The 18,781-nt window shown below is 43.2% G+C and overlaps 1 protein-coding gene across 1 annotated transcript in view; it reads left to right on the top strand.

Moving 5' to 3' along the window:
- Positions 1-18,781, top strand: part of LOC109903054 (disks large homolog 1) — a 287,487-nt gene that overhangs the window by 249,460 nt on the left and 19,246 nt on the right. The window contains 2 exon segments of the mRNA XM_031785507.1: positions 11,083-11,259; positions 17,200-17,278. Of these exon segments, the coding sequence (XP_031641367.1) occupies positions 11,083-11,259; positions 17,200-17,278 (256 nt within the window).

Here is an 18,781-nt window from a genome sequence, read left to right as displayed (position 1 = left end):
CTGAAAAACATCCCCACAGCATGATGCTGCCACCACCATGCTTCACGGTAGGGATGGTTCCAGGTTTCCTCCAGATGTGACGCTTGGCATTCAGGCCAAAGAGTTCAATCTTGGTTTCATCAGACCAGATAATCTTGTTTCTTATGGTCTGAGAGTCTTTAGGTGCCTTTTGGCAAACTCCAAGTGGGCTGCCATGAGCCTTTTACTGATGTGTGACTTCCGTCTGGCCACTCACCATAAATGCCTAATTGGTGGATTGCTGCAGAGATGGTTGTCCTTCTGGAAGTTCTCCCATCTCAACAGAGGAACTTTGGAACTCTGTCAGAGAGACCATTAGGTTCTTGGTCACCTCCAAGGCCCTTCTCCCCCGATTGCTCAGTTTGGACGCGGGCGGCCAGCTCTTGGAAAAGTCTTGGTGGTTCCAAACTTCTTCCATTTAAGAATGATGGAGGCCACTGTGTTCTTGGGGACTTTAATGCTGCATCCATCTTTTTGTACCCTTCCCCAGATCTGTGCCTCGACACAATCCTGTCTGGGAGCTCTACGGACAATTCCTTCGACCTCATAGCTTCGTTTTTTGCTCTGACATCCACTGTCATCTGTGGGACCTTATATAGACATGTTGTGTGCCTTTCCGAATCATGTCCAATCAATTTAATTTACCACAGGTGGACTCCAAATCAAGTTGATGATCAATGGAAACAGGCAGCACCTGAGCTAAATTTCAAGTTTCATAGCAAGTGATCTGAATACTTATGAAAATGGGGTATGTCTGTTTTTGTTCTTAGTAAATTTGCAAATATTTAAAATTTAAAAAAATTTAAAACAGTTTTTGCTTTGTCATTATGGGATATTGTGGGTAGATTGATGGACATTTTTTTATTTAATCAATTTTAGAATAAGGCTGTAACGTAACAAAGTATGATATAAGTGAAGGGGTCTGAATACTTTCTGAATGCGCTCTGTGGGTGTGTGTGAGTGCAGAGAATCAGACCAGTTGAAGTGTTCAGCAGTCTGATGGCTTGTAGATACCAACAGGCTCAGAGACAGTTTCTATCAGACCTCATGCTCCGATACCATCTGTCTGACGGTAAGGGAGGGAACAGCTCGTGGCTGGGGAGCAGGTGTCCTGGATGGGTGGGGGGCACGGTCCCAGAGATGTACTGGGCCATCTTCACCACCCGCTGGAGTGCTTTGCGGTCGAGGACGGAGCAATTCCCGTACCAGGCCGTGATGCAATCGGTCAGGACGCTCTCGATGGTGCAGCGGTCCACTCGGTTAGCTTAGGGTTGGAGTAAAAACCTACAGGACGGTAGCTATCCAGGAACAGGGTTGGAGTAAAAACCTACAGGATGATATAGAGGGATATGTGGAGAAGGATGCAGTCCCAGTGGTTTGATTCCCTCTCTCTCTAACAGGATTAGTCTCTCTGCTAGGGGATGTTCAGGAGAATGAAACTCAAACCAGTTCCTAAAACCATCCTTCTTACTTTGCGCTGACACATACTTCCAGCAACAGAAAATATACTGCATTATGGAAATCCAAGCTTTGCAGAATTATTTTATTTTACAGCCCTCTAGAACTGCATGCATAAAATTAGCACTCCATGTCACATAGGGAAGTCATAGCAAACAGACAACCAAGGGCTAGTATTCCACTGCTCAAACATCTAGCCTTAGTTATTTTTTTTAAATATATATTTTTATTTATTTAGCTTTTATTTAACTAGGCAGGCAAGTCCGTTAAGAACTAATTCTTATTTACAATGACAGTCCTAGAAATAGTGGGTTAACTGCCTTGTTTACACCTTGTCGGGTCGGGGGACTCGATCTAGCAACCTTTCGGTTACTGGCCCAACGCTCTAACCACTAGGCTACCGGCTTCCTCTGTGGGTTTAATTAACCACGCTCTAACCCCTAGGCTACCGGCTTCCTCTGTTGGTTTAATTAACCACATTAGAATAACTCAATCAGTGACCTTGGGGGCCAACTCAAGCCCATCCTTGGGGGCCAACGTTTTGTGTGTGTGGGGGGGGGGGCTTTCTTGATTTGAAGGGTAAAAAAATATATAGATGGATTGTTCATACCGATCTATAAAATATAAAATAAAATAAAAAAGTAGATATCTGTGATGCTTTAGGCTGAGCTGAGCTACGACCTTCTAAAGTCGAGGATTCAAAGAATTTTTTTTCAATGTGTATTTAATATAGGCTATCTATATTAGGGGGGGGGCTGTATATGTCCCAGAGAACTCTACAGAGGAACAATTATTACAGGAGAGTTTGGGTCCGTTTCCATTAAGGCCTGCCCTCAGGTGTATCTTGTAGCATCTACTTTTCTAGTCTTCCAGCTGTATTGTCGTCCATCTCATTACTGCAGAGGAGAGGCTAGAAAACAGAGAACCACACATTTCAATTAGCTGCTTCTTTTTTCCCCTTGCTGTTTTAATGCTCCTGGCTCTGGCAGCCGTACGACAGTCAGATTTAGTCTTCCCTTTAATTAGCGTACGTAGAGATGGAAACACAGAGGAAGCCTGACTGGCTCGGTGGATGATCTCGTAGCAGACAGACAATTATTTACACTCTTCTGTTTTATTGATCGTTAAAAACACAAACTGAGAAAGGCCTGTAGAGTCCTGGAATGGCCCGTTTGATGTTTTTACAGCTGGGGGGCTGTGTGTGTTCCTGTAAGGACCTGTATCAAGATATTTATTTCACTCAGAGTGGAAGTGTTTGTGCTCAGTACTGAACGGGAAGAGGATCCCCACCGCTCAATTAGAGTAAAATATGCTCTTCATAAACATTGTTATTATCAGACTACACTAACATGATGCACCGTGGGTTATCAGACTACACTAACATGATGCACCGTGGGTTATCAGACTAAACTAACATGATGCACCGTGGGTTATCAGACTACACTAACATGATGCACCGTGGGTTATCAGACTACACTAACATGATGCACCGTGGGTTATTATCAGACTACACTAACATGATGCACCGTGGGTTATTATCAGACTACACTAACATGATGCACCGTGGGTTATCAGACTACACTAACATGATGCACCGTGGGTTATCAGACTACACTAACATGATGCACCGTGGGTTATTATCAGACTACACTAACATGATGCACGTGGGTTATTATCAGACTACACTAACATGATGCACCGTGGGTTATTATCAGACTACACTAACATGATGCAACGTGGGTTATTATCAGACTACACTAACATGATGCAACGTGGGTTATTATCAGACTACACTAACATGATGCACCGTGTGTTATTATCAGACTACATTAACATGATGCAACGTGGGTTATTTTCAGACTACACTAACATGATGCAACGTGGGTTATTATCAGACTATGATGATGATGCAACGTGGGTTATTATCAGACTATGATGATGATGCAACATGGGTTAGAATGTTAAAGTTATTACTGAGTAATTGCAATGTTAAGGTTATTACTGATCATTGTTCTCAATGCTCATTCACGTGATTCGTTTAACGTGGTAACCACATCTTTCATTTAAATACCATCATTGAATTGTTGCTGTGATTATTACAGTAGAAAGGCATGGTGCACTACACTAACATGCATTCTGTTTTCTCTACAGTACCTTCAGTATGTGGACTTTACATTTTTCTGACCTAGACACTGTTTTTCCTAGTATTCCAGCTTTCTCAGCTCCATCTGTCCTAGTGCTGCAGTACAGCCCTGTTTTATTGATGAAGGACAGACACAGGGATGAGGCAGTACAGCCCTGTTTTATTGATGGACAGACACAGGGATGAGGCAGTACAGCCCTGTTTTATTGATGATGGACAGACACTGGGATGAGGCAGTACAGCCCTGTTTTACTGATGATGGAATGACACGAGGATGAGGCAGTACAACCCTGTTTTATTGATGAAGGACAGACACAGGGACGAGGCAGTACAGCCCTGTTTTACTGATGAAGAACAGACACGGGGATGAGGCAGTATAGCCCTGTTTTATTGATGGACAGACACAGGGATGAGGCAGTACAGCCCTGTTTTATTGATGGACAGACACAGGGATGAGGCAGTACAGCCCTGTTTTATTGATGGACAGACACAGGGATGAGGCAGTACAGCCCTGTTTTATTGATGGACAGACACAGGGATGAGGCAGTACAGCCCTGTTTTATTGATGGACAGACACAGGGACGAGGCAGTACAGCCCTGTTTTATTGATGAAGGACAGACATGGAGATGAGGCAGTACAGCCCTGTTTTATTGATGGACAGACACAGGGACGAGGCAGTACAGCCCTGTTTTACTGATGATGGAAAGACACGAGGATGAGGCAGTACAGCCCTGTTTTATTGATGAAGGACAGACACAGGGACGAGGCAGTACAGCCCTGTTTTACTGATGATGGAAAGACACGAGGATGAGGCAGTACAGCCCTGTTTTATTGATGAAGGACAGACACAGGTACGAGGCAGTACTGCCCTGTTTTACTGATGATGGAAAGACACGAGGATGAGGCAGTACAGCCCTGTTTAATTGATGAAGAACAGACACAGGGACGAGGCAGTACAGCCCTGTTTTATTGATGATGGACAGACACAGGGATGAGGCAGTATAGCCCTGTTTTAATGATGGACAGACACAGGGATGAGGCAGTACAGCCCTGTTTAATTGATGAAGGACAGACACAGGGATGAGGCAGTATAGCCCTGTTTAATTGATGAAGGACAGACACAGGGATGAGGCAGTACAGCCCTGTTTTATTGATGATGGACAGACACAGGAATGAGGCAGTACAGCCCTGTTTAATTGATGAAGGACAGACACAGGGATGAGGCAGTACAGCCCTGTTTTATTGATGATGGACAGACACAGGAATGAGGCAGTACAGCCCTGTTTAATTGATGGACAGACACAGGGACGAGGCAGTACAACCCTGTTTAATTGATGAAGGACAGACACCGGGATGAGGCAGTATAGCCCTGTTTAATTGATGAAGGACAGACACAGGGATGAGGCAGTACAGCCCTGTTTTATTGATGATGGACAGACACAGGGACGAGGCAGTACAGCCCTGTTTTACTGATGATGGAAAGACACGAGGATGAGGCAGTACAGCCCTGTTTTATTGATGAAGGACAGACACAGGTACGAGGCAGTACTGCCCTGTTTTACTGATGATGGAAAGACACGAGGATGAGGCAGTACAGCCCTGTTTAATTGATGAAGAACAGACACAGGGACGAGGCAGTACAGCCCTGTTTTATTGATGATGGACAGACACAGGAATGAGGCAGTACAGCCCTGTTTAATTGATGGACAGACACAGGGACGAGGCAGTACAACCCTGTTTAATTGATGAAGGACAGACACAGGGATGAGGCAGTATAGCCCTGTTTAATTGATGAAGGACAGACACAGGGATGAGGCAGTACAGCCCTGTTTTATTGATGATGGACAGACACAGGAATGAGGCAGTACAGCCCTGTTTAATTGATGAAGGACAGACACAGGGACGAGGCAGTACAGCCCTGTTTAATTGACTACACTAACATGATGCAACGTGGGTTATTATCAGACTACACTAACATGATGCACCGTGGGTTATTATCAGACTACACTAACATGATGCACCGTGGGTTATTATCAGACTACACTAACATGATGCACCGTGGGTTATTATCAGACTACATTAACATGATGCACCGTGGGTTATTATCAGACTACATTAACATGATGCACCGTGGGTTATTATCAGACTACACTAACATGATGCACCGTGGGTTATCAGACTACACTAACATGATGCAACGTGGGTTATCAGACTACACTAACATGATGCACCGTGGGTTATCAGACTACACTAACATGATGCACCGTGGGTTATTATCAGACTACACTAACATGATGCACCGTGGGTTATTTTCAGACTACACTAACATGATGCACCGTGGGTTATTTTCAGACTACACTAACATGATGCACCATGGGTTATTATCAGACTACACTAACATGATGCACCGTGGGTTATTATCAGACTACACTAACATGATGCACCGTGGGTTATTATCAGACTACACTAACATGATGCACCGTGGGTTATTATCAGACTACACTAACATGATGCACCATGGGTTATTATCAGACTACACTAACATGATGCACCGTGGGTTATTATCAGACTACACTAACATGATGCACCGTGGGTTATTATCAGACTACACTAACATGATGCACCGTGGGTTATTATCAGACTACATTAACATGATGCACCGTGGGTTATCAGACTACACTAACATGATGCACCGTGGGTTATCAGACTACACTAACATGATGCACCGTGGGTTATCAGACTACACTAACATGATGCACCGTGGGTTATTATCAGACTACACTAACATGATGCACCGTGGGTTATTATCAGACTACACTAACATGATGCAACGTGGGTTATCAGACTACACTAACATGATGTAACGTGGGTTATTATCAGACTACACTAACATGATGCAACGTGGGTTATTATCAGACTACACTAACATGATGCAATGTGGGTTATTATCAGACTACACTAACATGATGCACCGTGGGTTATTATCAGACTACACTAACATGATGCAACGTGGGTTATCAGACTACACTAACATGATGTAACGTGGGTTATTATCAGACTACACTAACATGATGCACCGTGGGTTATTATCAGACTACACTAACATGATGCACCGTGGGTTATTATCAGACTACACTAACATGATGCAACGTGGGTTATCAGACTACACTAACATGATGTAACGTGGGTTATTATCAGACTACACTAACATGATGCAACGTGGGTTATTATCAGACTACACTAACATGATGCAACGTGGGTTATTATCAGACTACACTAACATGATGCAACGTGGGTTATTATCAGACTACACTAACATGATGCAACGTGGGTTATTATCAGACTACACTAACATGATGCAACGTGGGTTATTATCAGACTACACTAACATGATGCACCGTGTGTTATTATCAGACTACATTAACATGATGCAACGTGGGTTATTATCAGACTACACTAACATGATGCAACGTGGGTTATTATCAGACTATGATGATGATGCAACGTGGGTTATTATCAGACTATGATGATGATGCAACATGGGTTAGAATGTTAAAGTTATTACTGAGTAATTGCAATGTTAAGGTTATTACTGATCATTGTTCTCAATGCTCATTCACGTGATTCGTTTAACGTGGTAACCACATCTTTCATTTAAATACCATCATTGAATTGTTGCTGTGATTATTACAATAGAAAGGCATGGTGCACTACACTAACATGCATTCTGTTTTCTCTACAGTACCTTCAGTATGTGGACTTTACATTTTTCTGACCTAGACACTGTTTTTCCTAGTATTCCAGCTTTCTCAGCTCCATCTGTCCTAGTGCTGCAGTACAGCCCTGTTTTATTGATGAAGGACAGACACGGGATGAGGCAGTACAGCCCTGTTTTATTGATGATGGACAGACACAGGGATGAGGCAGTACAGCCCTGTTTTATTGATGGACAGACACAGGGATGAGGCAGTACAGCCCTGTTTTATTGATGATGGACAGACACTGGGATGAGGCAGTACAGCCCTGTTTTACTGATGATGGAATGACACGAGGATGAGGCAGTACAACCCTGTTTTATTGATGAAGGACAGACACAGGGACGAGGCAGTACAGCCCTGTTTTACTGATGAAGAACAGACACGGGGATGAGGCAGTATAGCCCTGTTTTATTGATGGACAGACACAGGGATGAGGCAGTACAGCCCTGTTTTATTGATGGACAGACACAGGGATGAGGCAGTACAGCCCTGTTTTATTGATGGACAGACACAGGGATGAGGCAGTACAGCCCTGTTTTATTGATGGACAGACACAGGGACGAGGCAGTACAGCCCTGTTTTATTGATGAAGGACAGACATGGAGATGAGGCAGTACAGCCCTGTTTTATTGATGGACAGACACAGGGACGAGGCAGTACAGCCCTGTTTTACTGATGATGGAAAGACACGAGGATGAGGCAGTACAGCCCTGTTTTATTGATGAAGGACAGACACAGGGACGAGGCAGTACAGCCCTGTTTTACTGATGATGGAAAGACACGAGGATGAGGCAGTACAGCCCTGTTTTATTGATGAAGGACAGACACAGGTACGAGGCAGTACTGCCCTGTTTTACTGATGATGGAAAGACACGAGGATGAGGCAGTACAGCCCTGTTTAATTGATGAAGAACAGACACAGGGACGAGGCAGTACAGCCCTGTTTTATTGATGATGGACAGACACAGGGATGAGGCAGTATAGCCCTGTTTTAATGATGGACAGACACAGGGATGAGGCAGTACAGCCCTGTTTAATTGATGAAGGACAGACACAGGGATGAGGCAGTATAGCCCTGTTTAATTGATGAAGGACAGACACAGGGATGAGGCAGTACAGCCCTGTTTTATTGATGATGGACAGACACAGGAATGAGGCAGTACAGCCCTGTTTAATTGATGAAGGACAGACACAGGGATGAGGCAGTACAGCCCTGTTTTATTGATGATGGACAGACACAGGAATGAGGCAGTACAGCCCTGTTTAATTGATGGACAGACACAGGGACGAGGCAGTACAGCCCTGTTTAATTGATGAAGGACAGACACAGGGATGAGGCAGTATAGCCCTGTTTAATTGATGAAGGACAGACACAGGGATGAGGCAGTACAGCCCTGTTTTATTGATGATGGACAGACACAGGAATGAGGCAGTACAGCCCTGTTTAATTGATGAAGGACAGACACAGGGACGAGGCAGTACAGCCCTGTTTAATTGATGAAGGACAGACACAGGGATGAGGCAGTATAGCCCTGTTTAATTGATGAAGGACAGACACAGGGATGAGGCAGTACAGCCCTGTTTTATTGATGATGGACAGACACAGGGATGAGGCAGTACAGCCCTGTTTTATTGATGAAGGACAGACACAGGGATGAGGCAGTATAGCCCTGTTTTATTGATGAAGGACAGACACAGGGATGAGGCAGTATAGCCCTGTTTTATTGATGAAGGACAGACATGGAGATGAGGCTGGCAGGCTGGATGCTAGGGGGACGGCTGTTACTTCAGCTCCAGTTCCTTAGCAGGCAGATGCACACGAACACACAATGTCAAGGTTCCTCAGTTGGTAAAGCTCTCCTGAGCTGTGCTTTGCGTGCTGCATATGTTTGGCATCTATTCAGGAATCACTCATATCTATTTTAATATGGAACACCTGCTCAGTGCTCAGTCCCTGTGACCTGTATCTGAACTCAGTCCATCCATCTTTCTCATGCTTCTCCTGTCTCTCCTGGACAGACAGACTCTCTGACATGAGCATTGTGGACCACGTCATCACACACCAAGCTCAGGTGGAAAATCATGCTCACTCTCTTTGCCTTCCCTGTGTGTTTTTGTGTTGTGTATTTATACTAAAAAGATCTCACCTGACATAGTTTTTTTCTCACAGGACCTCATGAAATCATTCTCCTTAACTAACAGCTCGCTAATAATGTGAAATTTGTATTTTTACTGAATGATTTGTCATTGAGTTTGTCGTGTTGTTTCTTTCTCCCAGTTTGACAAGACAGTTCCACACTCATCTATTGTTGTTGTCTGCATGGCGCTGTTTGATGATGTACTGTTGTTTCTCTCCCTCCAGGGCGCTGTTTGATGATGTACTGTTGTTTCTCTCCCTCCAGGGCTCTGTTTGATGATGTACTGTTGTTTCTCTCCCTCCAGGGCGCTGTTTGATGTACTGTTTCTCTCCCTCCAGGGCTCTGTTTGATGATGTACTGTTGTTTCTCTCCCTCCAGGGCGCTGTTTGATGTACTGTTTCTCTCCCTCCAGGGCTCTGTTTGATGATGTACTGTTGTTTCTCTCCCTCCAGGGCGCTGTTTGATGTACTGTTGTTTCTCTCCCTCCAGGGCGCTGTTTGATGATGTACTGTTGTTTCTCTCCCTCCAGGGCGCTGTTTGATGATGTACTGTTGTTTCTCTCCCTCCAGGGCGCTGTTTGATGATGTACTGTTGTTTCTCTCCCTCCAGGGCTCTGTTTGATGATGTACTGTTGTTTCTCTCCCTCCAGGGCGCTGTTTGATGATGTACTGTTGTTTCTCTCCCTCCAGGGCTCTGTTTGATGATGTACTGTTGTTTCTCTCCCTCCAGGGCGCTGTTTGATGATGTACTGTTGTTTCTCTCCCTCCAGGGCTCTGTTTGATGTACTGTTGTTTCTCTCCCTCCAGGGCGCTGTTTGATGATGTACTGTTGTTTCTCTCCCTCCAGGGCTCTGTTTGATGATGTACTGTTGTTTCTCTCCCTCCAGGGCGCTGTTTGATGATGTACTGTTGTTTCTCTCCCTCCAGGGCGCTGTTTGATGATGTACTGTTGTTTCTCTCCCTCCAGGGCTCTGTTTGATGATGTACTGTTGTTTCTCTCCCTCCAGGGCGCTGTTTGATGATGTACTGTTGTTTCTCTCCCTCCAGGGCTCTGTTTGATGATGTACTGTTGTTTCTCTCCCTCCAGGGCGCTGTTTGATGATGTACTGTTGTTTCTCTCCCTCCAGGGCTCTGTTTGATGATGTACTGTTGTTTCTCTCCCTCCAGGGCTCTGTTTGATGATGTACTGTTGTTTCTCTCCCTCCAGGGCTCTGTTTGATGATGTACTGTTGTTTCTCTCCCTCCAGGGCTCTGTTTGATGATGTACTGTTGTTTCTCTCCCTCCAGGGCGCTGTTTGATGATGTACTGTTGTTTCTCTCCCTCCAGGGCTCTGTTTGATGATGTACTGTTGTTTCTCTCCCTCCAGGGCGCTGTTTGATGATGTACTGTTGTTTCTCTCCCTCCAGGGCTCTGTTTGACGATGTACTGTTGTTTCTCTCCCTCCAGGGCGCTGTTTGATGATGTACTGTTGTTTCTCTCCCTCCAGGGCTCTGTTTGATGATGTACTGTTGTTTCTCTCCCTCCAGGGCTCTGTTTGATGATGTACTGTTGTTTCTCTCCCTCCAGGGCTCTGTTTGACTATGACCGGGCGAAGGACTCGGGGCTGCCCAGCCAGGGGCTCAACTTCCACTTTGGAGACATCCTTCATGTGGTGAATGCCTCCGATGATGAGTGGTGGCAGGCACGGCAGGTGACCCATGAAGGAGAGGTGGAAGAGGTTGGAGTCATCCCCAGCAGGAGGAGGTAAGAGGTTAAGGGTTAGAAGCTGGTGCTCAGGGTTCGGAGTACCTACTGTTTTAACATGTTGTCTTTCCCTGGGATTGAAGTTTCCCAACCCTGGTTCTGTGTCTCCAACACTGAAAGTGTGTGTGTGTGTGTGTGTGTGTGTGTGTGCCAGCCAGCCAGCCAGCCAGCCAGCCCAGTGCTGGCCTTATCCCTGGGCACAGCTTGGTGTGAATGCTGATGCCACTGTGACTGGCGTCATAAGGGCACCATAGGGGCAGAGAGTATACCCACAACCACCATTTTTTTTGTTTAAGCCAAGGATTGTAATGAGGTGTGGTACTGCAGTCTTTTCAGTGAAAATCTTCTCTGTGGCAAAAAAAGTTGCCATCGAAACAAAAAAGCCACCCATCGGTCTTACACGAACTCTGTTCATTCAGCAACCCTTTGACGTCAGTAACACATTATCACATCTTACTCTGCAATCAGCTGTTTCATTAAGCTTGAGACTTCAAACACCCAACCGTTTCTATCTCTCACACACACACACACACACACACACACACACACACTGTCGAGCTTCCCCTCTATTTCCCCCCTCCATCGCTCTCTCACCCTACAGAGGGGTGGCGGACAGATGATAATTGGGCTTCTCACCTGACTCTGGTTCATTTGTCACCTTGGAATGATCAGATGGCAGCAGTAGAAGTAGAAGCAGTATAAGTAGCAGCAGTAGTAGTAGTAGAATATGCAGTAGTAGTAGAAGATGCAGTAGCAGCAGTAGTAGAAGATGCAGTAGTAGTAGTAGTAGCAGTAGTAGTAGTAGAAGTAGCAGTAGTAGTAGTAGAAGATGCAGTAGTAGTAGTAGAAGATGCAGTAGTAGTAGTAGAATATGCAGTAGTAGAAGATACAGTAGTAGTAGTAGAAGATGCAGTAGTAGTAGAATATGCAGTGGTAGTAGTAGTAGTAGAAGTAGCAGTAGTAGTAGTAGTAGAAGATGCAGTAGTAGTAGAAGATGCAGTAGTAGTAGAAGATGCAGTAGTAGTAGAAGTAGCAGTAGTAGTAGTAGAAGATGCAGTAGTAGAAGTAGCAGTAGTAGTAGTAGAAGATGCAGCAGTAGTAGAAGATGCAGTAGTAGTAGTAGTAGAATATGCCGTAGTAGAAGATGCAGTAGCAGCAGTAGTAGTAGAAGATGCAGTAGCAGTAGTAGTAGCAGTAGTAGTAGAAGATGCAGCAGTAGTAGTAGCAGCAGCAGTAGTAGTAGTAGTAGTAGTAGTAGAATATGTAGTTGTAGAAGATGTAGTAGCAGCAGTAGTAGTAGATGTAGTAGCAGCAGTAGTAGTAGTAGAAGATGCAGCAGTAGTAGTAGTAGATGTAGTAGTAGTAGCAGCAGCAGTTGTAGTAGTATTAGTAGAAGATGCAGTAGTAGTAGTAGTAGTAGTAGAAGATGTAGTTGTAGTAGAAGATGTAGTAGTAGAAAATGCGGTAGCAGCAGTAGTAGAAGATGCAGTAGTAGTAGCAGTAGTAGTAGTAGAAGATGCAGTAGCAGCAGTAGTAGAAGATGTAGTAGAAGATGCAGTAGTAGTAGTAGTAGAAGATGCAGTAGTAGTAGTAGTAGTAGCAGCAGGAGTAGTAGAAGATGCAGTAGTAGTAGTAGAAGATGCAGTAGTAGAAGATGCAGTAGTAGTAGTAGAAGATGCAGTAGTAGTGGTAGAAAATGCAGTAGTAGTAGTAGTAGTAGTAGTAGTAGTAGTAGCAGTAGCAGTAGTAGTAGTAGAAGATGCAGCAGTAGTAGTAGTAGTAGAAGATGCAGCAGTAGTAGTAGTAGAAGATGTAGTAGCATTAGTAGTAGCAGCAGTAGTAGTAGTAGCAGCAGCAGTAGTATTCGTAGTATTAGTAGAAGATGTAGTAGTAGTAGAAGATGTAGTAGTAGTAGCAGCAGTAGTAGTAGTAGTAGTAGAAGATGCAGTAGTAGAAGAAAGTAGTAGTAGTAGTAGTAGCAGCAGCAGCAGTTGTAGTAGTAGAAGATGCAGCAGTAGTAGTAATAGTAGAAGATGTAGTAGTAACAGCAGTTGTAGTAGAAACAGCAGTTGTAGTAGTAGCAGCAGTTGTAGCAGTAGTAGTAGTAGATGATCTAGCAGTAGTAGCAGCAGTTGTAGTAGTAGTAGAAGATGCAGTAGTAGTAGCAGTAGTAGTAGCAGCAGTAGTAGCAGCATTTGTATTAGAAGATGCAGCAGTAGTAGTAGTAGTAGTAGTAGTAGTAGAAGATCTAGCAGTAGTAGTAGTAACAGTAGAAGATGAGTAGAAGATGCAGAAGTAGTAGTCGTAGTAGTAGAAGATACAGTAGTAGCAGCAGTAGTAGTAGAATATACAGTAGTAGCAGCAGTAGTAGTAGTAGAAGATGCAGCAGTAGTAGTAGTAGTAGACGATGCAGTAGTAGTAGTAGTAGACGATGCAGTAGTAGTAGTAGTAGCAGCAGTAGTAGTAGTAACAGCAGCAGTAACAGTAGTAGTAGTAACAGTAGCAGTAGTAACAACAATAGTAGTAACAGAAGTTGTAGTAGTAACAGAAGTAGTTGTAGTAGTAACAGCAGTAGTAGGGGTAGTAGTAGTAGTAACAACAGTGGTTCTAACAGTAGTGGTAACAACAACAGTAGTAGCATTGCAGTAATAGTAGTAGTGGTAATAGTAGTAGTAACAGTAACTGGTAGTAGTAGTTGTTGTAGTAGTAGGAACAGTAGTAGTAACAGTAGGAGTAGTAACAGCAGTAGTAGTAGTAGTTGTTGTAACATGAATAGTAACAGTAGTAGTGGTTGTAACAGTAGTAGTAACAGTAGTAGTAGTAGTAGTAACAGTAGTAGTTGTTGTAACATTAATAGTAGTAGTAGTAGTAACAGTGGTAGTAACATTAGTAGTAACAGTAGTAGTAGTAGTAACATGAGTAGTAACAGTAGTAGTAGTAGTAACCGTAGTAGTAGTAATAACATTAGTAGTAGTAGTAATAACATTAGTAGTAACAGTAGTAGTAGTAGTAGTAACAGTAGTAGTAGTAATAACATTAGTAGTAACAGTAGTAGTAGTAATAACATTAGTAGTAACAGTAGTAGTAGTAGTAACATTAGTAGTAACAGTAGTAGTAGTAGTAGTAACATTAGTAGTAACATTAGTAGTAGTAGTAACATTAGTAGTAACAGTAGTAGTAATAACATTATTAGTAACAGTAGTAGTAGTAGTAACAGTAGTAGTAGTAGTAACAGTAGTAGTAGTAGTAACAGTAGTAGTAGTAACAGTAGTAGTAACAGTAGTAGTAGTAGTAGTAACAGTAGTAGTAGTAGTAGTAACAGTAGTAGTAACAGTAGTAGTAGTAACAGTAGTAGTAGTAACAGTAGTAGTAGTAACAGTAGTAACAGTGGTGGTAGTAGTAACAGTAGTAGTAAGTAGAACAGTATAGTAGTAACAGTAGTAGTAACAGTAGTAGTACAGTAACAGTAGTAGTAACAGTAGTAGTAACAGTAGTAGTAACAGTAGTAGTAACAGTAGTAGTAACAGTAGTAGTAACAGTAGTAGTAGTATACGTAGTAGTAGTAGTAGTAGTAACAGTAGTTAGTAGTAGTAACAGTAGTAGTAGTAGTAGTAACAGTAGTAGTAGTAGTAGTAACAGTAGTAGTAACAGTAGTAACAGTAGTAGTAACAGTAGTAACAGTGGTGGTAGTAGTAACAGTAGTAGTAGTAGTAACAGTAGTAGTAGTAGTAGTAACAGTAGTAGTAGTAGTAACAGTAGTAGTAACAGTAGTAGTAGTAACAGTAGTAGTAGTAACAGTAGTAACAGTGGTGGTAGTAGTAACAGTAGTAGTAGTAGTAGTAACAGTAGTAGTAGTAGTAGTAACAGTAGTAGTAGTAGTAGTAACAGTAGTAGTAGTAGTAGTAACAGTAGTAGTAGTAGTAACAGTAGTAGAACAGTAGTAGTACAGTAGTAGTAGTAACAGTAGTAGTAGTAACAGTAGTAACAGTAGTAGTAGTAGTAGTAACAGTAGTAGTAACAGTAGTAGTAGTAACAGTAGTAGTAGTAACAGTAGTAGTAGTAGTAGTAGTAACAGTAGTAGTAGTAGTAGTAAACAGTAGCAGTAGTAGTAGTAACAGTAGCAGTAGTAGTAGTAACAGTAGCAGTAGTAGTAACAGTAGTAGTAACAGTAGTAGTAACAGTAGTAGTAACAGTAGTAGTAGTAACAGTAATAGTAACAGTAGTAACAGTAGTAGTAACAGTAGTAGTAACAGTATAGTAGTAACAGTAATAGTAACAGTAGTAACAGTAGTAGTAACAGTAGTAGTAGTAGTAGTAGTAGTAGTAGTAACAGTAGTAGTAGTAGTAGTAACAGTAGTAGTAGTAGTAGTACAGTAGTAGTAGTAGTAGTAGTACAGAGTAGTAGTAACAGTAGTAGTAGTAGTAGTAAACAGTAGTAGTAGTAGTACCAGTAGTAACAGTAGTAGTCACAGTAGTAGTAGTAGTAACAGTAGTAGTAACAGTAGTAGTAGTAGTAGTAACAGTAGTAGTAGTAGTAGTAGTAACAGTAGTAGTAGTAGTAGTAGTAACAGTAGCATTAGTAGTAGTAACAGTAGCAGTAGTAGTAACAGTAGTAGTAACAGTAGTAGTAACAGTAGTAGTAACAGTAGTAGTAGTAACAGTAGTAGTAACAGTAGTAGTAGTAGTAGTAGTAACAGTAACAGTAGTAGTAGTAGTAGTAGTAACAGTAGTAGTAACAGTAGTAGTAACAGTAGTAGTAACAGTAGTAGTAGTAACAGTAGTAACAGTAGTAGTAGTAGTAGTAACAGTAAGTAGTAGTAACAGTAGTAACAGTAGTAGTAGTAGTAACAGTAGTAACAGTAGTAGTAGTAGTAACAGTAGTAGTAGTAGTAACAGTAGTAGTAGAGTAACAGTAGTAGTAACATTAGTAGTAGTAGTAGTAACAGTAGTAGTAGTCGTAGTAGTAGTAGTAGTAACAGTAGCAGTAGTAGTAACAGTAGTAGTAGTAACAGTAGTAGCAGTAGTAGTAACAGTAGTAGTAGTAACAGTAGTAGTAGTAACAGTAGTAGTAGTAGTAACAGTAGTAGTAGTAACAGTAGTAGTAGTAACAGCGGTCATGGTAATAACAGTCTGTCATATCAAAGCATGAGGGGGATGGGTGGGGGGATGAGAACATAAAGAATGTAGCGGCCATTGAACAGTGTATGTATGTACGTATGTGTATCAATGCACCATTGAACAGCCATGCCTTGAAAAGTAGTTTGAGACGGCTGTGAAACCAAATGAAGGTTTAAAGGAAAGCTGTACTGTTCGTGATGGAGAGCAGAAGACTGTTATTTTATCCTGAGCTCGTGAGTTCTTCTCTTCACGCTCCTGCTCTCTGAGGTATTTTGCCATATTCTCCAGTGATGTCCTCATTGTAAAGGAAAGAAGGAAATGATTCACATTTTGAAGCTTCGTAGAGCTTTGTAGACTTGCTTTGTTGGATTAAATACAATGAAAAGGCAGCACAAAGTGGGGGGGAAAAAATACAATTTGGATTCTGCTAATATTTCCTTCGGCGTCTCATTTAAATTAAATTAAAAGGTAGGAGGGACTTAATTACTGGTACTTTTTTTATGATGCTGCCATCAAGGCTCTCAGAGTTGGGGAAATTTAAAAGATTTACCCTCAAGGCAACTGTTTTATCCCTCTGATGACTGAATCATCCCATCCCCCACTACTCCTCAATCTCAGCAGAGCACTGTGGAAGTTACTAGAGAGACGGGAATCGGGATCTGAGTCTTCACACACACACATGCAATACCCCGGCTGAAAATAGCCAGCTTGTTTCAAGGCACGATATGTTCAATGTTTAATCAGTGACCCATGGGTGCAGCCCTCGCTCTTCTCGTCTCTCTTTTCTCTCTTCTCACCCCCTTTCTCTCTTTTCTCCTGCAGGGTCGAAAAGAAAGAGAGAGCGCGGTTAAAGACAGTCAAATTCAACGCCCGGGTCTCAAGACAAAGTGGTGAGTTTTAGGTGACCCGTAGAGGATCTCTGTCATGTGAACTATAGAGGATCTCTGTTAGGTGACCCTTAGAGGATCTCTGTTAGGTGACCTGTAGAGGATCTCTGTTAGGTGACCCGAAGAGGATCTCTGTTAGGTGACCAGTAGAGGATCTCTGTTAGGTGACCCGTAGAGGACCTCTGTTAGGTGACCTGTAGAGGATCTCTGTTAGGTGACCCGTAGAGGATCTCTGTTAGGTGACCCGTAGAGGACCTCTGTTAGGTGACCAGTAGAGGACCTCTGTTAGGTGACCAGTAGAGGGTCTCTGTTAGGTGACCAGTAGAGGGTCTCTGTTAGGTGACCAGTAGAGGATCTCTGTTAGGTGACCAGTAGAGGACCTCTGTTAGGTGACCAGTAGAGGGCCTCTGTTAGGTGACCAGTAGAGGACCTCTGTTAGGTGACCAGTAGAGGACCTCTGTTAGGTGACCAGTAGAGGATCTCTGTTAGGTGACCAGTAGAGGACCTCTGTTAGGTGACCAGTAGAGGATCTCTGTTAGGTGACCCATAGAGGATCTCTGTTAGGTGACCCATAGAGGATCTCTGTTAGGTGACCCGTAGAGGATCTCTGTTAGGTGACCCGTAGAGGATCTCTGTTAGGTGACCCGTAGAGGACCTCTGTTAGGTGACCAGTAGAGGAGCTCTATCATGATCCTCCATGGATCTCTTATATTCAACATAGTTATAAGCTTGTGAAAATCCATAAACACTTCAGTAAAACTAAATCACACATCATTACCAACATTATCCCATGATCTAATATTATACCAGGTGTTGACAATCGTCTCACATCATCAGTATGACTGGTTAAGAGCAGTTTTACTAGTGTCTTACAGCAATGGTCCCCAACCTTTTTGGGTTAGTGTGCCACCAACTGAATGTTGCTCTGCCCAGAGTAACCTGAAGTGCCCCTTCATTTGCATTTTACCAAGAAACACATGATCTCATGGGTCTTATCAAGTACACCGTGTGGATAGGCCAGGTACCCCCAGATGTCCTAGTACACCGTGTGGATAGGCCAGGTACCCCCAGATGTCCTAGTACACCGTGTGGATAGGCCAGGTACCCCAGATGTCCTAGTACACCGTGTGGTTAGGCCAGGTACCCCCAGATGTCCTAGTACACCGTGAGGTTAGGCCAGGTACCCCAAGATGTCCTAGTACACCGTGTGGTTAGGCCAGGTACCCCAAGATGTCCTAGTACACGTGTGGTTAGGCCAGGTACCCCCAGATGTCCTAGTACACCGTGTGGATAGGCCAGGTACCCCCAGATGTCCTAGTACACCGTGTGGTTTAGGCCAGGTACCCCCAGATGTCCTAGTACACCGTGTGGATAGGCCAGGTACCCCCAGATGTCCTAGTACACCGTGTGGTTAGGCCAGGTGCCCCCAGATGTCCTAGTACACCTTGTGGATAGGCCAGGTATTTTTTGCTGTCTATAATATTTTAGGCAGGAATACTAACTTGAGATCGACACAG

Source organism: Oncorhynchus kisutch, linkage group LG13 (genome assembly GCF_002021735.2).
Source record: "Oncorhynchus kisutch isolate 150728-3 linkage group LG13, Okis_V2, whole genome shotgun sequence".
Classification (NCBI taxonomy): domain Eukaryota; kingdom Metazoa; phylum Chordata; class Actinopteri; order Salmoniformes; family Salmonidae; genus Oncorhynchus; species Oncorhynchus kisutch.
This window is presented reverse-complemented; position numbering and strand designations above follow the sequence as displayed.